The sequence below is a fragment of the Sceloporus occidentalis genome, unplaced genomic scaffold (genome assembly GCF_023333645.1).
Source record: "Sceloporus occidentalis isolate IW3139 unplaced genomic scaffold, rSceOcc1.0.p SCAF_8, whole genome shotgun sequence".
Classification (NCBI taxonomy): Eukaryota; Metazoa; Chordata; class Lepidosauria; order Squamata; family Phrynosomatidae; genus Sceloporus; species Sceloporus occidentalis.
Genome location: NW_028316988.1, coordinates 32,639,290 through 32,665,265, shown reverse-complemented (window position 1 = coordinate 32,665,265; position 25,976 = coordinate 32,639,290). Strand labels below are relative to the sequence as shown.

At 44.3% G+C, this 25,976-nt stretch overlaps 3 protein-coding genes across 4 annotated transcripts; 2 read left to right on the top strand and 1 right to left on the bottom strand.

Annotated features, from left to right (window-relative positions):
* Nucleotides 1-580: 580 nt before the first annotated feature.
* Nucleotides 581-11,691, bottom strand: LOC149308581 (mediator of RNA polymerase II transcription subunit 15-like). Of its 2 annotated transcripts, XM_089536052.1 has the most exons (19): nt 11,596-11,679; nt 11,163-11,413; nt 10,235-10,322; nt 9,214-9,265; nt 8,938-8,973; nt 7,617-7,832; nt 7,278-7,525; nt 6,395-6,733; nt 5,715-5,801; nt 5,233-5,352; nt 4,997-5,151; nt 4,775-4,902; nt 3,455-3,589; nt 3,308-3,371; nt 3,153-3,219; nt 2,904-3,064; nt 1,457-1,638; nt 1,180-1,278; nt 581-1,089 (listed from the first exon to the last, which is right to left on the bottom strand). In XM_089536052.1, the coding sequence occupies exons 2-19, from the start codon at nt 11,216-11,218 to the stop codon at nt 953-955; spliced, it is 2,370 nt and encodes a 789-aa protein (XP_089392178.1). In that variant the 5' UTR covers nt 11,219-11,413; nt 11,596-11,679; the 3' UTR covers nt 581-952. The 2 variants fall into 2 exon arrangements, with proteins under 2 accessions (XP_089392178.1, XP_089392179.1); XM_089536053.1 differs by lacking the exon at nt 11,163-11,413 and having other exon boundaries at nt 11,596-11,691.
* A 145-nt stretch (nt 11,692-11,836) lies between these two features.
* Nucleotides 11,837-18,796, top strand: LOC149308580 (kelch-like protein 22). The gene is made up of 7 exons (XM_089536048.1): nt 11,837-11,949; nt 13,706-13,947; nt 14,571-14,736; nt 14,835-15,553; nt 15,647-15,839; nt 17,256-17,489; nt 17,930-18,796. The coding sequence occupies exons 2-7, from the start codon at nt 13,706-13,708 to the stop codon at nt 18,308-18,310; spliced, it is 1,935 nt and encodes a 644-aa protein (XP_089392174.1). The 5' UTR covers nt 11,837-11,949; the 3' UTR covers nt 18,311-18,796.
* Nucleotides 18,797-19,722: 926 nt separating this feature from the next.
* LOC149308579 (crk-like protein) lies at nt 19,723-24,666 on the top strand. The gene is made up of 3 exons (XM_089536049.1): nt 19,723-21,263; nt 21,530-21,971; nt 22,882-24,666. The coding sequence occupies exons 1-3, from the start codon at nt 20,929-20,931 to the stop codon at nt 23,014-23,016; spliced, it is 912 nt and encodes a 303-aa protein (XP_089392175.1). The 5' UTR covers nt 19,723-20,928; the 3' UTR covers nt 23,017-24,666.
* Nucleotides 24,667-25,976: the final 1,310 nt, after the last annotated feature.

Here is a 25,976-nt window from a genome sequence, read left to right as displayed (position 1 = left end):
TTCGGCACGAAATTCAAATCGGAAGCGCGGCTAGCGGCTTTCCAGCGGCTTTTCGGGTTGCGAAATGTATCGGGTTACGAACGGCGCCGCGGAACGAATTAATTTCGTAACCCGAGGTAGCACTGTATACTCCATGATTGGGGAGGCTATGAATTATTATTTATTTATATAATTGAGAATCAATAACCTTGAGGAGAAAAGGAGATTAAAAAATAAAGATAATTTAGCAAACAATTTAGATAAAAAAATAATAAAGATAATTGGAGTCCAATTTATAATATTTTATAATATTAAATTCATAATATTTTATATTAAATTGATATTTTATAATATAGTATTTTATCACATTAACTTGATATTATTTTATCATATTAAATTGATATTTTATCACATTAAATTGATATTATTTTATGTTAAATTCATAATATTTTATAATAAATCAATAATATATTTTATATTAAATTGATAATATATTTTATACTATTAAATGAATATAATAATAAATTGATAATATTTTATTAAATTGATATTTTATCATATTAAATTGATATTTTATCACATCAAAAAAAGGAAAACGCTGGAACGATAATACCTTTATTATTATTATTATTATCAATTACAATTATTACATCGTAACGCGAAACGCCACCATTTTGTTTTCCGCGTACAAAATACGCGCAACTCGTCCACCGCGATCCGACCACTGTTCCAAAAAACAAAAATATAATAAACATAAAATAAAAATAAAGTCCCCCTTTAGTCAATTTACAGACGTAAAACCGCGAAACGCAACCCCTGCATTGTGCCAAAACTGCACAAACTGTGACCAGGAAGGAGACATTTGAGGGCGAAGAAACAAAATGGCCGACCCAAAGGTGCCAAAATGGAGTCGGGGAGTTTTCCAGGCTTCTGGCGCGCGTTTTCCGTGACGGACTGAGGCGCGGCGCAGCGTCTAAGCAGCGGAGAGGCATGCCTGGCGAATGCTTTGCGCCCAAGTGTTGAGGAGTGCCGTGACGGAGTGCTTGTCCGGCAGCTGGAGCAGCTTGGACATCATGGACCGGTAGACCGACTGCAGGAAGGGGTTGGCGTCTGGGGAAAGGTCAAAGGTCGGAGGTCATTCGGAGGCAGCGCGGCCTAACAGTAGGTGCGCCCCCGAAGGGGACGCCGGGCGCATCTTACCGTATTGCTGGGGGTTGTCTATCCATAGAGGGCTCTGGTCTGGATAGTCGGCCGGGACGCTCAGCTGCAGTGGAGGGACGTTCGGGAGGTTCTTGTCATCTGCGAAAGCAAGAAAAACGCGCGTTTACGAAATTTCATAGGGGTCGGCGTTTGCATTGTGGAGGCACTGGCCACCCTCCGCACCCCTTTGGCGTGGCGCAGAGCCCCTGGAAACCCCCGGACGGAGGCCGCAAGGGTTTCCTGTGCCGCCGCGGCGTCACATTCTGCCATTGCTCACCCAGGAGGCACAGCAAGTGGACGGTGCCGTTGTTGCTGCAGTGGGAAGGGTCCAGGTTGACCAGGAACTTGGGGTTGAGTCGCGCCACTTCGCCCTGGAGGACGTTGGGGATCGTCTGGCGGGGGTCCTCCTCCTCACCGCGGCGGCGCTTACGGGGGGACGGCGGCGGCGGTGGGGGCGCACTGCGGAGAGAGGAGGGATGGCATCAATCACAACAAACGCACAAAGGGACAGATGGGCCAGGAAACTGGACGCTTGACCAGTGTGGACGCAGCAGTTTCAGGCAAGGAGGAAAATGGACCCACAAGAAGGAAGAAAGGAGGGTTATAAATAAAGAGTGAAGAAATGAGGAAGGAAAGAAAGAAAGGAAACAAAGGATGAAGGAAGAATAGAAAGAATGAGTAAAGAAATGAGGAAGGGGGAAAAGAAAGAAAGAGGAAATGATGGAGGAAGGAAGAATAGAAAGAAAGGAAAGAGAGAAAGAAGGAAGGAAGAAAAGAAAGAGGGAAGGAACAAGGAAAGCGGGAAGGAAGGAAAGGACATGGAAAGGAAGGCAAGGAGGGAGGAAGGAAAGAGGGAAGGAAGGAAAAAAGAGACTGAGGAAAGAAGGAAAGAGAGAGTGAGAGAAGGAACAAAGGAAGAAAAAAAACAAGAAAGGAAGGGAGGAAGGAAGGAAAGAGGGAAGGAATTAGGAAATAAGGAAAGAGAGAGTAAGGGAAGGAAGGAAGGAAGGAAGGAAGGAAGGAAAAAACAAGTAAGGGAGGAAAGATGGATAGAAAGCAAGAGGGAAGGAATGAGGAAGGAGGGAAGTGAGGGAAGAAAGAGGGAAAGAAGGAGAGAAAGCAAGAAAGGAAGGAGGGAAAGAAAACAAAATGGAAAGAAGGATAGAAAGAAAGAAAGGGGAGGAATGAGGAAGGAGGGGAGGAAGGAAGGAAAACAGAAAGAGAGAAAGAATGAGAAGGAAGGAAAGAGGAATGAAAGGTAGGTAGCTGGGTAGGAAGGAAGGAAAGAAAGAAGGAAGGAAAACAAGAAAGGAAGGAAGGAGGAAGAATAGCAAGGTAGAGAGACGGAATGAGGAAGGACGAAGGGAAGGAGGGAAGGGAGGAAGGAAGGAAAGAGGGAAGGAAGGAAGGATAGCAAGGGAGAGGGATGGAATGAGGAAGGAGGGAAGGAAGGAAGAAAAGAGAACAAAGGAAGGATGGATAGAAATGGAGAAGGAAGGAAGGAGGAAGGAAGGAAGGAAGGGAAGAAAGAAGAGAGGAAGGAAAGAGAAGACAGGAAGGAAGGATAGCAAGGGAGAGATGGAATGAGGAAGGAGGGAAGGAAGGAAAGAAAGAAAGAGAACAAAGGAAGGAAGGATAGCAAGGGAGAAGGATGGAATAAGAAAGGAGGGAAGGAAGGAAGGAAGAGGGGAATGAGAAAGGGATGAAGGGAGGAGTGTACATACGCGAGGGGCGCGCCGTGGATGGCAGCCATTGCGGGGACGAAGGTCCGGTAGAGGGAGTGGTTGAAGACAGGCGAACGCAGGTTGGCGAGGACGGCGTCCAGCAGCGGCTGGCAGAGGTACTGCTGTTTCGTGGGCGGCGCCGACGGCGGAGGGGGGGTCGGCTGATGCGTAAAAGAAAGATGGAGACAAGTTACGTGCCGCACTTCCCGCACCAAAACCGCACCCCTAACCTGACACCGCGTCGCTCACCACCGCCATGTCGTTCTTCAGCTTCTCCAGCGCTATCTCGCACTTCTGGAGGGTCTTCAGGGGGCACCTGGAAGGGGAAGAAGCCGCGGGTGAAATTAAAATGGCCGCCAAAAGCGCGCAGGACGCCATTCCTCCAGGAAAAAGGGGCATCGTACCTTTTCGAAGGGTCAGTCAGGATGTCCAGGAGGCTCTTCATCTTGCTCAGGTCCTTCTTCCTGTCTGGAAAGGAAGCGGAAGGCGTCAGAACGCTTTCCTCGCCGTTTTGGGCAATCGGCGCAATGGAGGGGAAGAGGCACGCTTACCTTCATTCTTGTCGATCTTGTTGATCATGCGCCGGAGGGGCTCTATGTATTTGGAGAGCTGCTTGAGCTTCTCCAGGTACTGCTGCTCCTCGGACTGGTTTGTACTGGCCGGGCTCATGACCGAACTGGGATTGCCTTCGGGGAGAAGGAAGGGGGACAAAATGGAGGACGACAGTCAGAGATACGGAGGAGGAAGAGGAAGAAGGAAGGGGAGGGAGAGGAGCAGGGAAGGAAAGAGGAAGAGAGGAAGGAGAGAAGAAAGAGAAAAGAACAGAAGATGGAGAGAAAGAGGGAGAGAAGAAGATGGAGAGTAGAAAAAGAGAAGGAGAAAAGGAGAGAAGGAAGAAAGAGAGAACAAGGGAAGAAGATGGAGAGAAAGATAGAGACGAAAAAGAGGGAGAGGAGAGAAGAAAGGTAGAAGGAGAGAAGAAAGAGAAGAAAGAGAGAAGGATAGGAGAGAAAAAGGGAGAAAAGAAGGAGAGAAAGAGGGAGAGAGAGAAAAAAGGGGAGAAGAAAGAGAGAATAAGGGAAGAAAATGGACAAAAAGATAGAGAGAAAAGAGGGAGAGAAGAAAGATAGAAGGAGAGAAGGAGAGAAAGAGGGAGAGAAGAAAGAAAAAAGGGAAGAAAGAGCAAATAAGGAAAGAAGATGGACAGAAAGATAGAAAAAAGAGGGAGAGAAGGAGAGAAGAAAGATAGGAAAGAAGATGGAGAGAAAGAGGGAGTGCGAGAAGAAAGAGGGAGGGAAGAAGGATAGAAGAGGAAGAGGGGAAGACAGAAGACGGATAGAAGATGGAGAGAAAGAGGGAGAGAAGAGTTATTATTATTATTATTATTATTAACCTTTATTGATAAAGCGCTGTAAATTTACACAGTGCTATACATACAATCTTTTTAATTGAAGAAAGAGAGAGAAGATGGAGAGAAAGAGGGAGAGAAGAAGAAGATGGAGAGAACAAGGGAGAAAAAAGAGGGAGAGAAGAAAGAGAGAAGGATGGAAAGAAAGAGAGGAGATGAAAAAGAGACAAAGGACAGGAGAAAAAGGAAGGAGAGAAGGAAATAAGAATGAAAGGGGAAGGAGAAAGGAGGAAGAAAGAAAAGGAAGGAAGAGAGAAGGAACGGAAAGGAAGAGGAAGGAGAGGGGAAAAAGAAGAGGAAAACAGGAGGAGGAAGAAGAAAGGAAAAGACAAAGCGGAGGCGCCAAACGGAAACAGAGGAAGAGGAGAATCAAGAGAAAGAAGGGAAGGAGATAACAAAAGAGAAGGGAAACAAGTGAAGAGGAAGGAAGGAAGGAAGGAAGTGACCTCCAAGGGCCTGTTACCGGGCGTATTGAGGGGCCCCGGCGACGGGACGCTGAAGTTCTGCGGCGTTCGCGCAGCGGCCGGACTCTGCGACGGCTGCGGCGACGGACTCGGGAGGAAGCTGCTGGGGGACGGCGCCGGGCCGGAGCTGAGGAAAAAACGAAGAAACGGTGAATAAACAGAAAGAGTGCGCCATTCGCAACACAACCGGCGCCGTTTTTGTGTCGCGTCCAGCGTCTTACCTTACGTTGGAGTTTGGTTGTGAGGTGGGTTGCCCCGGTTGCGGCGACGGCTGCGGCTGCTGTTGTTGTGGCGGCGGCGGCGCCATCGGCTGCGGCGTCTGCGCTTGCTGGACAGGGGACGCGGAAGACATCATGGGCAGGCCGCTCTGGCTGACCTGCGAGAAAGTAATTTGTTGTTAAAACCCGCCGCCTTCCATCTTGGTTCGTCACGCAACATGGCGCCGCTTCATAAATACCTGCGTCATTTGCTGTCCGGGCAAAGGCATGGCGGTCGGGGGCGCGGCGGAGGCGGCAGAGGACGGCGGGAAACGCGGACGGATTTGCATACCGCCTCGGGCCATGGTCGCGGTCATCATCTTGGGAGGAAAGAGGGACGGACAAGTAAGGAAAAGATGGCGCAGTCCACCAAAAAATGGAGGGGAAAGCAGTGTGCGGCGTCTGAGGCGGACGGTCAAGCGGGGCAGGCTCAGGACGTGGTGGGAAGATGCTAGTAGTGACCGAACACTGACTGCCGAACGCCAACCAGTGGTCAACATCCGGCAGACACTGACCATAGAGTTGCGCTGGAAGAGCTACAAAGGCCTAGTAGAGTGTCCTCTCTAGGAATCTCTAAGTCCTCCAGGGCAACATCTCCCAGACATTGACCATAGAGTTGTGCTGAAGGACCCAGAGATTCCTAGAGAGGACATATTAATGAAACCTGTGCTCTTTTTCTTACCTGGTTCGAGGCTCCCATCTGGACTGCTTGCGCCTGGACTGCGGCCTGCTGTTGTTGTTGTTGTTGCTGCTGCTGCATGGCTCTTACCTGTAAACAAACAGGAAAACCAAGTTAAAGTTGACCATAGAGTTGCGCTGGAAGAGCTACAAAGGCCTAGTAGAGCGTCCTCTCTAGGAATCTCTAGGCTTTTCAGTGCCACTTTTAGTTAAAGCTGACCATAGAGTTGCCCTTGAGGAGCTACAAAGGCCTAGTAGAGTGTCCTCTCTAGGAATCTCTAGGTCTTTCAGTGCCACTTTTAGTTAAAGCTGACCATAGAGTTGCTCTGGAGGAGCCACAAAGGCCTAGTAGTGTGTCCTATCTAGAAATCTCTAGGCCTTTTAGTGCCACTTTTAGTTAAAGTTGAACACAGAGTTGCACTGGAGGAGATACAAGGCCTAGCGGAGTGTCCTCTCTAGGAGTCTCTAGGCCTTTCAGTGGGACTTTTAGTTAAGGTTGACCCTGGAGTTGCTCTGGAGGATCCACAAAGGCCTAGCAGAGTATCCTCTCTAGGAACCTCTAGGTCCTCCAGTGTGACTATTGGTTAAAGCTGACCATAGAGTTGCGCCAGAGGACCCAGAGATTCCTAGAAAAGCCAACACGGCAGCCCAGGAGTCCTGCCTGGCAAGGGGGGGCGTCCTTACCTGCATGACTTTGAGCTGCTGAGGGGTGAGGGCCACCGGCATGATCTGCCCCGGGAGCCCCTGCGCCTGGGAGACCATTGGCTGTGGAGGCAGAGGAGGAGGCACCTGCGCGGCAGAAACCTGCTGCTGCTGTTGTTGCTGTTGCTGCATCTGCTGCATCTGCTGCTGCATGGCCTGCTGCGCAGTGGCAGGAGACTGTTGTTGTTGCTGCTGCTGCTGTTGTTGTTGCTGCTGGGCGGCCTGCTGCTGGGCGGCCTGCTGCTGGGCGGCCTGCTGCTGCTGCTGCTGCTGCAGCATTTGGCCGATGCGCTGGAGCTGCTGCTGCTGCTGCTGTTGCATCTGCAGAGGGATGAAAGACAAGGCAGGACCAAGATGGTTTCCAGTATTACTGGGAGCCAGTTACCATTATGCCCTAGAGCTGGTTCCCAGTATTATTGGGAACAAAGGGAGCTGATTCCCAGTATGCCCTAGAGCTGACTCCCATTATCACCTAGAGCCGATTCCCAGTATCCCCTAGAGCCAATTCCCAGTATACCCCAGAACCAATTCCCAGTATGCCCTAGAGCTGATTCCCAGTATTACTGGGAGCAAAGGGAGCTGATTCCCAGTATCACCTAGAGCTGATTCCCAGTATCCCCTAGAGCCAATTCCCAGGATGCCCTAGAGCCGATTCCCAGTATTCCTGGAAACCATGTGAGCCGTATCCCCTAGAGCCAATTCCCAGTATCACCTAGAGTTGATTCCCAGTATTACTGGGAGCAAAGGGAGCAGATTCCCTGTATGCCCTAGAGCTGATTCCCAGTACAGTATTCCTGGGAGCCATGGGAGCAGACTCCCAGTACTCCCATGACCCCTGGTCCCCGCCTCCCAGTGCCCCCAGTACCTGCTGCTGGCTCTGCTGGTGCAGCTGCATCTTCAGGAGGTGCTGCTGCTGTGCGGCCTGCATCTGCTGCTGCTGCTGCTGTGCTGCTGCAGCTGCGGCTGCTGCGGCCTGTTGCTGCTGCTGCTGCTGCTGCACCTGAAACTGCTGCTGCATGGCATTCTGCTGCGCCTGCTGGAACTGCTGCTGCTGCAACGCTGCGACTGCCTGCTGCTGCTGCTGCTGCGCCATCTGCTGCAGCTGGAGCTGAGCTGCGCAGGAGGAGGAGGAGGAGAGGAACAAGATGGCGGCGTGAAACACAAAAACATAACGCACGCCAACCGCGGCGTCGCAAGGACTTACTTGGCTGTCCGGTGGCGGAGATGCCCGGGAGTCCGTGGGGCGGCTGCTGCTGACTGCTCATGGTCATCTGCTGACCAATGGGGAGTCCGGCCATCCCTCCCAGCGGAGGGCCCTGAGCGGCCGGAGGAGGAGGACGCGAGGGCATCCCCATGGAGGACGGTCCTCCGGACGCGGGGACGCCACCGCCGGTCAGGTTCTGCAGGGCGTTCATGGGGTCTGCGGGGAAGAAGAGGAAGAGGAAGGACCCCGGCAACGTCTGGCCAAAGTGGAGTGACTGGTCCGAAGGTCTAGGTGCCACCGGTCACCGCTGTGGCTATTTTTGCCCCACAAGGAAGAGAAATCATGGCAGGGAGAAAGGAGGAAGGAAGGAAGAAAGGAGAGAGGAAAGAGAGAAGGAAGGAGAAAGAGAGGGACGAAGGCAGAAAAGGGAAGAGAGGAGGAAAGGAGAGAGGAAAGAGAGAGGGAATGAAGGAAGGAGGAAGAGAAGTCATGGCAGAGAGGAAAGAGGGAATGAAGGAAGGAGGAAGGAGGAAAAGGGAAGAGAGGAGGAATGGAGAGTGGAGAGAGGAAAGAGGGAATGAAGAAAGGAGGAAGAGAAGTTGTGGCAGAGAGGAAGGAAATGGGAAGAGAGGAAGAAAGGAGAAAGGAAAGGAGAGAGGAAAGAGAGAGGGAATGAAGGAAGGAGGAAGAGAAGTCATGGTAGAGAGGAAGGAGGAAAGAAGGAGGAAAAGTGATGGGAAAGGAAAGGAGGGAGGAAAGAGGGAATGAAGGAAGGAGGAAGAGAAGTCATGACAGAGAGGAAGGAGGAAAGAAGGAGGAGGAAAAGTGATGGGAAAGGAAAGGAGGGAGGAAAGAGGGAATGAAGTAAAGAGGAAGAGAAGTCATGGCAGAGAGTAAGGAGGAAAGAAGGAGGAGGAAAAGTGATGGGAAAAGAAAGGAGGGAAGAGAGGGAATAAAGGAGGAAGAGAAGTTGCGGCAGGGAGGAAGGAGGAAAAGGGAAGAGAGGAAAGAAAGGGAATGAAAGAGAAGTTGCGCAGGGAGGAAGGAGGAAGGGAGGAGAAAATGGGAACAGGAAAGGGAAGAGAGAATGAAGGAAGGAGAAAGGGAAGAAAATTAAGAATGGGATGAAGGGAAGGAAGGGAAAAGATGAGAGAAGAAAGGAAAGGAAAGGAAAGGGAGGGAGAAAGTAAAGGAAGAAAAGAAGGAAACCAGACGCGAGAGGGAACGTGAAAAAAGAGGAAGAGAAAAAGTGAATAGGGAAGGAAAGAAGGAAAAAGAGGGGAAGGAAGGAAGGGGAGGAGGAGAGGAAGTGACCCCTTACCTGCGGCCGCAGCTGAAGCCAAGGTCTTCTTGTTGTCTAAGATTAAGAGGGATTAAAGAATCCAAATTAAAAATGGCGGACCAAGAGAAGAAGGAAAAACAGACGGCGCGGAAACAGCGCACAGCCCCCGTTTTCGTTCTTTTGGCGTTTGCGCCGGATCAAAACAAAGAGGTTTCTGGGTCCGTTTTTTAAACAGGAGGAAGAACTATGGCTTTTAATAATAGTAACAATAATAATATTAATCACGTCTTTTTTGCGCCGGAAGGCGATACTTACGGATGTCGCGGAAATGGATGATGAGCCGCGCGACGAGGGAAAGGTACTCCTCCTGGAAACGGAAAAGAGGGAGAGAGAGAGAGAAAGGGATTGAGAGAAATGGAAACGGTATTTAGTTATATTTATTTATTATATTTATATAATATATTATATTTAGCATATTATGTTACACTATATTTTTATTTATTATGTTTGTTACATTTTGTATAAATAAGTATGCATTAAATATAAAATAAATAAATTAAATATTTATTTAATAAATATAATAATTAAAAATATAATGTAATAAATATAATGGTAAATAAATAAATAAAATCAATAATTATATATGATATTTGTATAATATAATAAATATAAATGATAAATAATAAATAAATACAATCAATAAAATGTAATGTGATAATTATATAACAAATAATTATAAAGGAAAATAAATAAATATAATCAATAAAATATAATGTGATATTTATATAAAATAATAAATAAAATAGTAAATAATGTAATAATTAAATATAATGAAAAAAATATAATGTGATATTTGTATAATATAATAAAAATAAATGATAAATAATATAATCAATAAATAAATATAATCAATAAAAATGTAATGTTATATTTATATAATATAAAAAATAAATGATAATATAATAAATAAATATAATCAATAAAAATACAATGTAATATTTATATAATAAATAAATATAAAATAATATAAATTAATGAATAAAATTATAATGTAATATTTTTATAATAAATAATGTAATATTTATAAAACATAATAAACTAATAAATATAATAATTACCTATAATAAATAAAAATGATAAATATTACATAAAATGTCACATACAATATTTTTCTAATATAAACACTTAACAAATAATATAATAAATAAATATAATAAATAAAAATATAATATTTATACAATAAATAAATATAAAAATAAATAGATAACTATAATTTAATATTAATAAATATTAATAACCATTAATTAATAATCAATTACTTAATTTTCGGCCTCACCCGTGTCTTGGCCTTCATGAAGACGTGGTTCTCCATGTCTTTGCTGGTCTTGTTGTGCGCAACGCCGGCCTTGCGCATGGCGTCCTCGCTGCGGAGGACAAGATGGAGGAAACAAAATGGAGGTCGGTCAGATCAGAAGGAAGGAAGGAGAGGAAAGCTGGGAAAGACAGAAAGAATTAAAGGGAATGCAAGGAGGACTGAAGGGAAGCAAGAAGGAAGGAGAGAGGAGGAAGGAAATGAAAGTAAAGGAAAGAAAAGAGGAAATGAAGGAAGGAAAGAAAACAAGAAACTAGGGGAAAGGAGGAAGGAAACAAGGAAGGAAAGGAAGAAGAGGAAAAAGGGAAGGGAGGGAAGGAAGGAAGGACGAAGGGAAACAAGGAGACAGGAAGGAAATGAGGAAACGGGAAGGAGGAGAAGGAAAGGGAAGGAAAGAGAGGAAAGAAAGGAAGGGGGAAAGGAAGGAGACAAGAGGAAGGAAACAAGGAAACGGGAGGAAAGGAAGAAGGAGAAGGAAAAGAGAGAGAAAATGGAAGAGAGGGAAGGAGGAAAAGAAGAAAGAGAGGGAATGAAGAAAAGCAAGACGGGAGGAGAGGAAGGAAACGAAGAAACAGGGGAGGAAAGGAAGAGGAAGAATGAAAGGGGGAAGGGAAGGAAGGAAAAGGAGCAAAAGAGGAAAGGCAGGAAGAACGAGAGAAAGAAAAAGAGGACTGAGGGTAAGACTAGGACTACAACTACCATGATCCCCCGAGGCCTCCAATGGCGGGAAAGCGAAGAGGAAGAGGAGGCGGGGCTCCTTGAGGGACTCATTGCCACAAGAACCAAAGACTTAATATATAATATATTAGATATAAACACAGATATAATAGTAGGCTGCGTTTGCGGCCTAGCTGCGCCTTTTTGTCCACTCGAGGCTTCCGTAGCCACTTACATCTGGCTAACCAGTTTCTGCCGGAAGTTGCTGCTGCGCCAGTCGTTCTCCTCCATCGCGGCGACGGCGGCGGTGGCTACTTCCGGCTACTCCCTTCCCCGCGTTTTATTCCTGGGGGAGAAAAAACGGCCCTCGCCTCCGTTTCCACCACCGCTGCTTCTCTCACAGTGGAGAATAAGGCCTCTTCCGGTATGTAGCGGAAATGGACTCACTTCCGGTTCCGCTCCTCAGCTGCCCTCCCCCGTTGCGTGCTGGGAAATGTAGTCCTCAGCTTTAGCGACTCACGGGCTCTTTTTAAATCCCTCCCCTCTTTCATTCCCTCATAAAGTCACGCACTCCGATCGAGGAATGCTAACTGAGATTGGTATTGATTAATTAATTGAAACAGTAATTGATAACATTAATAATGGTAAATAAATAATGGATGACGTACCCGTTAAGAAGAGCCGCCGCGCATGCGCAGGTCGTTGCGCAATATTGATAATGGTGATAAATAACGGGGCGCGTTCGCTTCAGGAAGGGAAGTTTGCGCACGCGCAGTGAGGACTCCTGCTTCAAACGCCTGGCACCTTCGCTGCACTTGAGCCAGAAAGGGCCTAGCAGGGAGGGCCTCCTGCGCATGCGCAGCAGTGCAAATGACGCTCGCGACGCTCCCATGCGTACAAATTGCGGTGGACTAGCCGCTCTGGGCAAAGCTGTGTGCTCTATGGCCCCTGGCAAGTGAAGCCGGAAGTAGGTGCTGTAGTGAGGGCAAGCGGAAGTAAGTGGGCGAAGAAGAGTTTTCGAGGTGAGTCACCCTCTGAGCGTGTGCAGAGTGCCTCCCCCTCCCTCCTCTGGGGGTGATGGGAGCTGCTGCACTCTCCCAGATAATAATTTTACCTCTCCTATTAAGCTCCTCCTCTTTTCACCAATAAACTACAACTTCCATCATGCACCACAACCATTGCAGTTCCCATCACCCACAACCCAGAGTCTTTAGGAATTCCTGGGGATTGTGGGAGTTGTAGTCCACAAGGGAATGCGTTCTGTTGCTTGAACCCACTGCAACGCCCATACTCCACAAACACTTCCTTGTCCTTCCAGACATTGGGGATGATGGGAGTTGTAGTCTTCAGGGGAAAATTATGTATAGGGAGTCCTCATAATGCCCCCCTATATCTATGTGTTTGTCTGTGTAGTTGTATTATATATATATATATATATATATAATTACACTTTTAAGTGCAACCTTTAGTTAAAATTGCCCACAGAGTTGCACTGGAGGACCTAGAGAGGAACATGTCAATCAAATGCTCAAATATGAAGGGACAAGCATATATTATAAAATTATATATATACACACACACACATATATATATATATATACACACACACACACACACACACAAACACACGTAATATGTACACATTTTATAATATTTATTTATTATATTAAAAATATTATGTTAAAAAACGTTAAAAAATTAAGTTAAACTAAATAATAATAATTACATCAACTTAATTCCTTTTTAATTATTATTGTTATTTAATTTAATTGTAATAATTTATTACAATTTTGAAACAGATGGTTATTAAAATAAAAAATATTTTAAATAAATAAAACTGTAAATAAGAGACAAAAATATAAATTATATATACATATATATATATATAATATGTATCTATATATAACATGCATTTATATATGTACGTAAAATATAAACTATAATATATGTGTTAATATCTTATAATATATTATAATATAACATGAACATGTTGTAATATAATATATTATAATATAGTTACATTGTAATATATAATATATATGTTATATAATATAAGTGTTTTATTTATGTGTGTGTATGTATTATATATGTATTACACATATGTATAATACAATATATGTATTATGTATATACGTCTGTGTATGATATAAATTATAATATAACATCTATTATAATAGATATTTGATAATATATGGCATATATATGCATTATATTATATATATTATTATTACTATTATTAACCTTTATTTATAAAGCGCTGTAAATTTACACAGCACTGTACATACAATCTTTTAGTTAGACGGTTCCCTGCCCTCAGGCTTACAATCTAAGAAGACATGACACAAAAGGACAAGGGAGTGGTGGTGGGGAATGGGATCAGGTCCAGCAGTTCTTCTCCACCTCCGAGGCCTGGACCAAGGCAGATGGACTGGAGGAAGGGCTTGGCTTCTTAATGGATGGTTAAAAGGAGGCTTCCTGGGTCAGAGAGGGGCTCGCCTCTGGGAACAGTTCTCTAAACAATATAGTCTTTAACTCAGTTTTGAAACTGGGTAGAGAAGTGATGAGGTGTGCATGTGGGGGAAGAAGGTTCCAGGAGTAAGGGGCAGCAAGCGAGAAGGGACATTCGGGAGGGGGCAGTGGTAGTCCTACACTGTGACAGGAGACCTTGATTATACATTATGATATAAATTATATAAAATTATATATATTAATTTAACATATGTTTAATATGTGTAAAGTTCCATAATAATAATCCCATGGCATATGATCCCCCCCAAGATGGCAGATGGCGCTGGTCATCCTTCCCCGGATCCTCCTCCTTTGTCCTTGTCATCCTCCTCCTCTCTGGGGAAGGGTCCACCCAGCAAGACCTACCGCAGCGCCCATCATTCCCAGTCCCTGCTGAGCGGGTTGGGAGCCCTCCGGGAGAGAGGGGTCCTCTTCGACGTCGCCCTCCGTGTCGAAGGGAGGGCCCTCCCCGCTCACCGCATCCTCCTCGCCGCGTCGTGCGACTACTTCAGGTGCGTCCCACTCTCAGGGGAGCGTTACAGGGATCAGGGAAGGGTAGTGGGATAGGGGGAAGTTAGGGGGATCAGGGAAGATTAGGATGATAGGGGAATCTAGGGGAATAGGGGGATGTTAGGGGGATTGGGGAATGTTAGGAGAATGGGGGAGGGTTAGGAGGAGAGGGGAATAGGGGAATGTTACAGGAATCAGGGAAGGTTGGGATTAAGAGAATGTTAGGGGAATAGAGGAATGTTATGGGAAGGGTAGGAGGATAGGGGGAGGTTAGGGGGATAGGGGAAGGTTAGGGGGATAGGGGAAGGTTACGGGAATAGGAGAAGGTTAGGAGGATAGGAAGTTAGGAAGATAGGTGAATGTTAGGGGGATAGGGGAGTGTAGGGGAATAGGGGAATGTTACGGGACTGTTAGGAGAATAGGGGACTGTTAGGAGGATAGGGGAATGTTAGGGGAATAGGGGAATGTCACAGGAACAAGGGAATGTTATAGGGATAGGGGAATTTTACTAGAATAGGGTATTGCTAGGGGAATAGGGGTAAGTTACGGGAAGGGGAATAAAGGAACAGAGGGGTGCTCCATGTTATATATGTCCCCGTATCCCCCCCTGTTGCGTCTGTTCCAGGGGCATGTTCACTGGAGGCCTGAGGGAAGCAGTGCAGGAGGAGGTCCAGATCCAGGGCGTTTCGTATGCTGCCATGTGCCAGATCCTGAACTTCATCTACACCTCAGAGCTGGAGGTCAGGCTGAGCAACGTGGAGGAGATCCTCGCCGCGTCCTGCCACCTTCAGGTGAGCCACGGATTTCGTGGCGGGGGGCTTGGTGCGAGAGGCACGCAATCAGCGAAATTAAATGCTCTGCAGATACGAATTTGCGGTCCTCTCTGCAGATCCCGGAGGTGATGCGCTTCTGCTGTGACTTCCTGGCCGCCTGGGTGGATGCCGACAACATCCTGGACGCCTACCGCCTGGCCGACCTCTACGCCTTGCGCCGCCTAAGCGACCACCTGGACGCCTTCGTCCTCAGGAACTTCGTTGGCTTCTCGCGGACGGAGGCCTACCGCCGCATGCCGCTGGACAAGCTCCTCGCCCTCCTCGGCAGCGACGCGCTCCAAGCGGCGTCTGAGAATGAGGTCTACGAAGGCGCGCTGCTCTACCATTACACCGCCGAGGACCTTGAGGCGGACCGCATCTCGTTGGCGCAGCAGCCGCCGCTCCTGGACGCCGTCCGGTTCACGTTGATGGACACCGCCATCCTCCAGCGCCTGCACGACCGCCTCGGCGCTTGTCCGCTGAAAGAGACTGTCGCCGCCTCGCTGGCATACCACCGCGACGAGGCGTTCCAGCCTGTCCTCCAGACACCCCGCACGCGTCTCCGGTCGCAGTTCCGCTGCGTGGTGGGCTTCGGGGGGATGCGCGAAGCCCGGTCCGCAGTGCTCACCCGCCAGGCCTGGATCCTGAACCCCGTCCTGCGCGGATGGCGCCAATTCGCCGCCACATCAGCGCCAATGTTGTCCAACCAGGGGGTCGCCGTGTTCAACGACTTTGTATACCTCATCGGGGGTGACAACAATGTGCGTGGTTACCGGGCGGAGGCGCGGTGCTGGAGGTGAGACACCCACGACACACGAAAAACGCGCCAATTTTGCGCCGTGAGAACCTAATATCTTAATAATACACCATTTGCGTTATTTGCATATAGGTACGACCCGCGCCACAACCGTTGGTTCCAGATCCGTTCGCTCCAGCAGGAGCATGCCGACTTGGCGGTCTGCGTCCTTGGCAAACACATCTATGCTGTGGCCGGGCGCGATTACCGTGAAGACCTGTGCGAGGTTGAGAGGTACGACCCATGGACGGACGCCTGGGAGTACGTCGCTCCGCTACGGAAGGAGGTAAGCGTGAACACGGGTGCATCGCATCGCGTCGAAACGTAAGGAGTTTAATAAAATTAATCAATATTTTACATTATTGTATGTGTGTGTATATATATATATATATATATATATATATAAAACATATATATGTTTTATATATATAGATAGATAGATAGATAGATAGATATAATTTTAATTATATGTGCTTTTATATATATATAATTACATAATGATAGGAGAGAAGCAGGGCAGCAACAACAGGCCTCTGCCTGCTAAGAAGACAAGCCCTCCTCCCAACCACCATCTTGCTTGTCTTTATTGCATGTTGTTCTATTTTTATTGGGGGTTTTTTGAGGTTGTTTTTATGATGTGTTAATTTTTATTGATTCTATGAACCACTTTGATCACCTCGGAAAAGTGGTATAAAAATAAAACATATTATTATTATTATTATTATTATTATTATTATTATTATGTTTTACATATAGTATTTTATATATTAATATTATATTATATCATTACATATTATATTATATATTTTAACCTTGTATCATATAATATTATTACCTAATTATGTAAAATATTAATATTATGTCACTATATATTATTTTATATATTTTAACCTTATATCTTATTGTTATTACCTAATTAGATAATATGTTAATATTATTTTATATCATTATATATTATATATATTTGCCTTGTATCATATATTATTATTACATAATTATCTAAAATATTTATATTATATCATTACATATTATACATTTTACATTGTATCATATTATTACCTAATTATATAAAATATTAATATTTTAATATATTATTATATATTTTACCTTGTATCATGTCATTATTAGCTAATTATATAAATTATAAGAAAATATATACAAGAAAATAATAATTTAATTTAATATAGGTTTATAATTATATTATGATTTTATATATATATATGTCATCTAATATAATATATATTTTATATATATAATGATAATATATTAATACTATTTATAATAAATATATTACTACATATAGTATATAAAATATTAATATTGTATATTATATTTATATTTTACCTTGTATCATATATATAATTACCTAATTATATAATATGAAAATATATGCAAGAAAATAATAATTTCATTTAATATATAATTACAATTATGTTATAATATATTTTTATAAAACATCAATATTATAATATTTTATTACATATTAATATAATAAAATATTATAATATTAATGTTTTATATAAATTTATTTTGTATTGTATATAATAATAATAATAATGATAATATTAATAATGTATACTATGTATTAAATGGCAACCATTTTTCAGTTGTGCTTTGATTGAGAGTTCCTGCATGGCAGGATTGTGAGTTCCTGCATGTCCCACTGACTTCCACGTAACCGCGTTTTTCCTTCCTGATGCAGGTCTACGCTCACGCCGGGGCGACCTTGGAGGGGAAGATGTACGTCGTGTGCGGGAGACGCGGCGAAGAGTACCTCAAGGAGCTGCGCTGCTATGACCCCATGGCGAACCGCTGGGAGGACCTCCCCGACAGTCCTTTCAGGCGGGCCTGGCACAGCATGGCCGCCTTGATGGGGAAGCTGTACGTCGTCGGGGGCAGTGCCAAAGAAATGGGGTTTCGGAAGGACGTCCTGGAGGTGAGGAATCGTTGTGACTGTGTCTCCCGCCATTTTAAACCCCGAAACACCTCTCTAGGAACCTCCAGGTCCTCCAGCACAACTCTATGGTCAATGTCTGACACACACTAACCATAGAGTTGCCCTGGAGGAGCTGCAAAGGCCTAGCAGAGCATCCTCTGGGAATCTCTAGGTCTTTCAGTGCCACTTTTAGTTAAGGTTGACCATAGAGTTGCGCTGGAGGAGCTACAAAGGCCTAGCAGAGCATGCTCTCTAGGAATCTCTAGGTCTTTCAGTGCCACTTTTAGTTAAAGCTGACCATAGAGTTGCGCTGGAGGAGCTACAAAGGCCTAGTGGAGTGTCCTCTCTAGGAATCTCTAGGTCCTTCAGCACAACTCTATGGCCAACGTCCTACAGACATTAACCATGGAGCGAATTCTCCTTTTTCGTTTTTTACTCAGGTGGCTTGCTACTCGCCAAACTCTGCGCAATGGACGATAGTCGCACCGCTCCCCAGCGGCCACGGTGAATCCGGCCTTGCCGTCCTGGACCACACTATCTATGTCATCGGAGGCCGCTCTCACAACCACGGCAAACGCACGGACAGTGTCCACATCTACGACGCGCAGCACGACCGCTGGGAGCAAGGCCCGTCGCTGGAGAAGGACGTTGCAGGGATGGCCGCCTGCGTCATCACCGTCCCCAGGTCGGTGGTGCTGGACGTTGAACGGTCGCCAGTGGAGAGGTGGCGCGGCAACAGCACGGGAGGACTGGCGCACGGCGTCGAGGACATGAGCAGCGTCCTGGATTGGGACGACCTCGAAGAACTGAGCGACGATTGAACAATTATTGGACTGGGCCTATTGGCGCAAAATGGCCGCCCGACCTGCGCAGAGTTTTCAGGGATTAATTTACGGGTTTTTGTGGAGGAAAGATGGCGTAGGATTTGCGCAGCGAAGGACATTACGGGCGGTTTTTCTTCTCCACCATATTTGCCATTAATGGGAACGGAGTGAGGCGATTAATCGTCTTTTTTAAATATCAATTTCGAAGAAACTGAGATGGGCGCGTTTTTTCTTTCGGGTTTTTGCGTTTGTTGGACTTTTAACCCCATTAAAAAGGAAAACAAATACAGAAAGGAAACCGTGTTTGTCTGGGGGATTCTGGGAAATGTAGTCCAAGAAACGTCAGGGGATGTTTGCTTGTTGAAAGCTGTGAGAGGGAAAAAAGGAGGTAAAACGGCTCCTGTCAAAATTTACCTCAGAAAATGGCTCCTTTTTTTTAACCTCTGAGGTAAAAAACAAGGTGACAATAATAATGGCGGCTGAACCCACAAATTAAGTAAATACAGACAGCCAAAATAAAGCTGCTTCGAGTCACAGTGGAGGTATGGTGTTTCAATGATGCATGTGTCCTAAGAGTCCAGAAGTTGCACCAAAGCCACACTCCAGCCCTAAGGACTGGAGTGTGGCTTTGGTGTGGCTTCTGGACTCTTAGGACGCATGCATCATTGAAACACCATACCTCCACTGTGACTCGAAGCAGCTTTATTTTGGCTGTCTGTAACAGGCCAATAATTAAAATAAAGTTTTATTTATTAAATAATGAATAAAATAATGGTGTTATTTATTATGTATAGAATAAAATAAACCCCACTAATTAAGCAAATAATAAAATAAAGGTTCCATCCTATAAATAAATAAATAAATAAATAAATAAAATGTTTCCTTTAATTATGTTTTTATTTCTTATTTTTCCATTCTGTTAAATAGGAATATTTCTCAGACGGCCAGAAATTAAATTATAATTATAAAATAAAGGCTTTAATTATGGAGGATTCTGGGAAATGAAAATAATTTTAAAATTTTAGGGGGCAAACAAAATCCGGAAGTTGTGTCTCCCCCACTTTCTTGTCAACCTCTATATTTTCATAGCTCTACCATAAAAGAAAAGCCTTCTCTTCTCGCGAGGCTTTATGGGAAGTCTCAAAAACTTGGTGCATGATGGGAAATGTAGTCACCCAACTACATATTTCGAAGCCTTAAATTCTATATCAACACTTCATGATAAAGTTCTTCATGGGAATTATTTAGCTTAAAGTGCCTCAAGGGAAGGTTATAAACGTGCCCCGGTGCCTCATGGGAAATGTAGTTTGAGAACTGCGGGGAGGCTATGTCGAAACGCCCACTTTGCGTTCGCGCGTGACGCGTGATGGCGGCTCCTTCGCGCCTGCGCAGGGAGGCGGGGCTCCTTTCCCCTCCCTCTCGGGCCCTGGGCCGCCATTTTGGCTCCTCGGCTTCGGCAGCGGGAGCCTCCGCGGGCGGGAGAAGACGGCGGGTGTGGCGGCCATGCCTCTCTGCTCCTCTTTTTCTCCTCATAAATCTTCGAGGCCTTTGGTTTTTGCCTCAGGAGCGACCCCCGGCGGCCTCTTCTGAGGTAAAACTTACCCCTCTTGAGAGGAAAGTTACTTTCCTGAGGCGAAACCTCCTCCTATTGGCCTTTCCTGAGGCAGAAGTTGCTTTTTCTGAAGTAAAACTCCCCGCCACTGACCTTTTTGAGGTAAAAGTTAGCTTTTCTGAGGTAAATCTTGCATCTCTTGGCTTTTCCTGAGGTAAAACCTCCAACTGTTGGCCTTTTTGAGGTAAAAGTTAGCCTTTCCTGAGGTAAAAACTTCCTAATATTACGCACTTTGAGCCAAAGGTTGCTTTTTCTGATGTAAAGCTTGACTGCATTTGCCTTTCCTGATGTAAAAGTTACTTTTTATTGGGTAAAGCTGCTTCCATTGGCCTTTTTAAAGTTAAAAATGACTTATTTTGAGGTAAAACCTCCCCTCGCTGGCCTTTCCTGAGGCAAAAGTCTGTGATATAACACCTCTCTTGATTACCTTTCCTGAGAGGAAAGTTTCTTGAGGTTCAACTTCCCATCGTTTGGGGTTTTTTTGAGCTAAAATTCACTTACACTGAAGTAAAACTTGCTTCCACTGCGCTTTCCTGAGCTAAAATTTACTTTTTTAAAAGCTAAAGCTTGTTTTCATTAGGCTTTTTGGCGGTAAAAGTGGCCTCTCTTCAGTTAAAACTGCTCCCTGGTGGCCTTTTCTGAGGACAAAAATACTTTTGAAGTAAAACCTCTTTCTTTTGACCTTTCGTGAGGTAAAATTTGCCTCTTATGAGGTAGAAGGATATTTTCTGATGTAAAAAGTGCCTGTGATAGACTTTCCTGAGTTAAAAAGTGCCTCAGACTTTCCTGAGCTAAAAGCCACCTCCATTAGCCTCTCCTGAGGTGAAAACTGCCTCCACTAGCCTCTCCTGAGGTAAAAATTGCCCCCACTAGCCTCTGCTGAGGTAAAAATTGCCTCCATTGGCATTTCTTGAGGTAAACCCCGCCTCCATTAGCCTTTCCTGAGGCAGAGTTTTATTTTTCTGAGGTAAACCTTTCCTCTGGCCTTTTTTTGAGTCCAAGAATGTCCTCTTCCACCCCGTTGCCGTCATTACCTGGCCGCTTCGATGCCTCAGAGCGCTCCTCGTGGTACGCAGGTCCGTTATCCCGGGCGGAGGCAGCCGGGCGCCTCCAGGGCCAGCGCCACGGCACGTTCCTAGTGCGAGACTCATCGACATGTCCAGGAGATTACGTCCTCTCGGTTTCGGAAAACTCCCGCGTCTCCCACTACATCATCAACTCCTTGCCTGGGAGGCGCTTCAAGATCGGCGAGCAGGAGTTCGAGAGCCTCCCAGCCCTCCTCGACTTCTACAAGGCCCACTACCTTGACACCACCACCCTCCTCGAACCCGCCCCAAGGTTCGGAACAAAAGCTGGAGCAGACGGGAATGGGGTTGACAGGGAGGGAGGATCTAACCTCTGTTCTCTTTCCTTCTTCAACTTTCGATGTGGCCTACCTCAGAGGGTTGTACAGAGGGAAGTGGGAAAATGGACCTTTATTGTTTCCCTTATTGTCCTGGACTACCTCACAAGGTGGTTTTGCTGAAGGAAAGAGGGAGGAGGGTGGTCGTCGTCAGATTATATGTTGATATTAATGGCAACCGCCTCCCGCTTCCTCCTTCCAGATACCCAGCCCCTCCAATGGCCCCCGGATCCACGCCCGCTGCGCCTGTCCCGGAAGATGCCACCGTCGAGTATGTCCGGACGCTTTACGACTTCCCCGGAAACGACGCGGAGGACCTCCCGTTCAAGAAGGGAGAGATCCTGGCAATTGTGGAGAAGCCGGAGGAGCAATGGTGGAGTGCCCGCAACAAGGACGGACGGGTGGGCATGATCCCCGTCCCTTACGTCGAGAAGCTCGCGCGGCCCTCACTGCTCAGCAAGCCTGGTGGCGGCCGCCACACCAACAGCTACGGCATCCCTGAGCCTGCGCATGCCTATGCCCAGCCGCAGACCGCCGGCGCCGTGGTCGCCCCCTTGCCCTCTGGCCAGAACGGGCCCATCTATGCCAAAGCCATCCAGAAGCGGGTCCCGTGCGCCTATGACAAGACTGCCCTGGCGCTCGAGGTAAGCTCTCTCCGTGCCACTCTTGGTCTTTACTTCAGGAGAGGCTAATGCAGATGGATTTTACCTCAAGAAATGCTAGTGAAGGCAATTTTTACCTCAGGAGCAGCTTATGAAATGGGTTTTACCTTAGGAGACGGTAATAGAGGCAGGTTTTATCTCAAAAGAGAGTAATGGAAGCGGGTTTTACCTCAGGAGAGGCTAATGCAGGTTCGTTTTACCTCAATAAATGCCAATGGAGGCAATTTTTACCTCAGGAGAGGCTAATGGATCTAGGTGTTACCTCAAGAAGTGCTAATGGAGGAAATTTTTACCTCAGGTGAAACTAATACAGGTGGGTTTTACCTCAGAAGAGGCTAATTGAGGCAGGTTTTACCTCAGGATAGGCTAATTGGGGCACTTTTTACCTCAGAAAAGTCGTATCAGACACAGTTTTTGGCTCAGAAAAGTGTGTTTTTACCTCATGAGAGGTAACTTTTAACTCGGGAAAGGCCAAATGAATGCTATTATAACATTTTTTGTTGCGTCCCAGTTTTCGGGCAAAACGTTGGGTTACGGGTGAAAGGATAGACTGGGAATAATTTTGATTTTCCTGCGTATTTTTAGCACCTGTGTCCAACAGTCACACACACAAAGTTACAAATTGCCGTCCCATTTTCCGGACCTCACAATAACTAATTAGAAGTTTTATTTCACTCTGGGGATTTTACCGCTCTTAAAATAACCTGAAAGAGTTTCGCACGTTTTACGGTGACCCCAATAATTATTATGATTTTTTGGCTTGCGACCCCAGTTATTCGACGTGGTTTTTCTTAGGCGAGGAAGATTGAGGTTGTTCTTTTTTGGAGCGAATTCTCGCCGTCCGTGCGTTCTCGGCGTTCCGCGTTTCTAATCGTTCCTCTCTTTTGTGCAGGTCGGCGATATTGTGAAAGTGACACGGATGAACATCAACGGCCAATGGGAAGGGGAGATCCACGGACGGAAGGGCCTCTTCCCGTTTACGCACGTCAAAATCATCGACCCACAAAACCCGGACGAGAACGAATGACCGCCGCTTCCATCGCACTTCTGCTCCCGTTTCCTCAGATTCCTTCCGGTTTCTTTAATCTCCGTTGCCGCTTCGTCTTCGTTTTTCCCCCCTATTCCTGGCTATTGTCCATCAAAGCGCTGCGTTCTCCAACGGGACGTATTCTTAATATCCTTTATTTCATGGCCGTCGGATGCGTTTTGCGCCTTCATTTGGGATAATTTGCGCAGCCAGTTTATTCCGACGAGGTAGAAGGAATTTCGGGCCTAAAGTTATAGAATATGTGACAGGAAATGTGGGAAAGCGCGCACAAAATACGGCTTTTCTGACGAACAATGGCTAAAGAACAAAAAATTGCGCATATAATTTCCTTTTTGGACCAATGGATTTTTCGAGGGAATAACTTTGTTTTAATCAACAATAGTGTATTTTTTTAGCTTTTACGTTTTTAACGTAAAAATTGCGACTTCGCCATTCGGAAAAGTGCGTTTTTTCAAGCTATTTATAAGCATTTCTCCGTTTCTGTATTGATTTCTGACTCAAAATCTGCTGTTTTTGAGAGGAATCTGAGGCGATTTTCACAGTTGATCACTATAAATACTTTTTTTTCTTTTCTCTGAGGAAACAGATTAACGAAAGGACGCTTGTTTTTCTTCCCTTACGTTTATCAAGCATCGATAATCACTAATTACAGCCGTAAACAATTAACTGAACGATTGAAATAGCCGTTAAAGGTATTTCTTCCGAACAAAAGAACGGTAAAAACGAGAAACGTTGAATGTCGACCCTTAAACCTTTGAAGAATAAAAATTAAGATTTCATGGATAATAATTAAGCAGCGGTTTCTCTCAAGGACTTTTGGGACGATAACGAGGAAGACGCATTTTTAATTGTTCCGCTCAGTATTAAAAGAAAACGAAAAAGAAAAGTGCCTTAATTTGAGGGATTTAATGTTAATTTTTTGTGGTAAATGTGAGGGAAATAGGAAGCGGCTGTGCAAAATTAGTACTACTGAGCTTCGCGTGTTTGACGGATTGTTTAAACGCCGCACTTTTTAACGGCAAACGATAGTTTTCACCTCTTCTTGTCCTCCTTTCCTTCCTTCTCTCTTGCCTTCCATCTTCCTGTTCTTCCTTTTTTCTCTTCTCCTTTCTTCCCTCTAAAACTCATTCTTTTCTCCCTTGCTTCCAATCTCCCTTCTTTTTCTTTTTCTACCTTTTCTTTCCTTTTCATCCCTCCCTCTTTTCTATTTTTCCTTCCATCCCTCTTCCATACCTCCTTCTTTCCTTCCTTCCTTCTCCCTTTCATCCCTCCTTTTCTTGCTCTTTTTTCTCCCTTCACTTCCTTTTTTGTCTTGTCCTCCATCCCTCTTTTCTTCCTTCTTTTCTCTCTCTTCCATCCCTCCTTTTATTTTTCCTTTTTCTTTTATCTCCTTTATTTCCTTTCCCATCTTTCCCCCCCCCCCTCCATCTCTCTTTTATTTTTTTCCTTCCTTCATTTGTTCTTCTTTTTTTGGGGACCAGGTGCCACCATCTTTCGCCGCCATTTTCGTCCTTTGCGGCTTGTTTTAGGCTCTTTGGTTTCCAGCGTGAAACCTATCCAGTTCGAGGTGGCCTTGCGTTGTTTTTTTAATTTCAATTTTAATTATTATAAAACGGTCTTTGCTTTTTGTGCGTTTGTGTGAGTGTGTGTTTCTGAGCGTGTAAAACTCGATTTCGGATTTGCAATAATAACGCGTTTCACGCTTTTCCTTTTAAAAATAGTGAGAGAAAATGTCTTTCCTGAGGTAAAAATAGAGAGAGAAAAGTCTTTTCTGAGATAAAGAGAGAGAAAACATCTTTTCTGAGGTAAAAATAAAGAGAAAACATCTTTTCTGAGGTAAAACTACACAAAACATCTTTTCTGAGGTAAAAATAGAGAGAAAACGTCTTTTCTGAGGTAAAAATAGAGAAAAGTCTTTTCTGAGGTAAAAATAAAGAGAGAAAAAGTCTTCTGTGGTAAAAATAGAGAGAAAACGTCTTTTCTGAGGTAAAAGTAGAGAAAAAATCTTTTCTGAGGTAAAAAGGGGGACGGTTTATTCTCTTTTATTTCGTTTTCAATTTCAATGCTACAGAATTTTTTTTATTAACAGTATTAAAAATATATTCTTAGAAACACACAAAAAGTGTCTTTTGGTGTTTATTTTGGGGGTTTTCCCCTTTCCCTTGAAATTGATAATTTATATATTCTCAATAAAATATTTAGCGTTTTATGAGAGAAAAAAATAAAATTTAATTTAATATCCAAAGCGCAGATTTTATTATTATGCAACAAAACGTAAATTATGTAGCTTTCCGCCGTTAAACCGTAATTTAAAAATTTGCTGCACAGAAATATTAAAATACGATCAATATTTAAAATATATTGATACAACATTTGTATGATTTTTAAAAAGCAGGAGTATTTGGTTGATATTTTAAATGAAGGATAGTTAATAATAATAATAATAATCTATAATTTATAAATATTTTATAAATGTAAATGAATTATTTTATAAGTAGAAATTTATATTTATGTTTAAGGATAATTGTGTGAGAGATGTTTTAAATTAAGGATAGTTCTGTGAGGGATATATTTATATTTAATTATATATATTTATTTATATATTAATAGTTGTAAAAGAGATTTTAAATTAAAAGTAAAAATTTAAATTAAGAATAGATAATAATAATTTATAATTTATTAAAATTGTATAAATATTTTATAAGTATAAATAAATAAAAATTATATTTATATTTAATTATATACATTTTTACTTGTAAAAGAGATGTTAAATTAAAGATAGTTGCGTGAGGGATATTTTAATTCGGGGATAGTTTTACGAAATATATTTTCAATTTAGTTGTGTGAGAATTTTTTTTTGTTGTTAAAATTTTAAATTTTTTAAACTAATATAATTAGTTTATATTAGTTAAACATATTTTACGCAATTTACGTGCGTT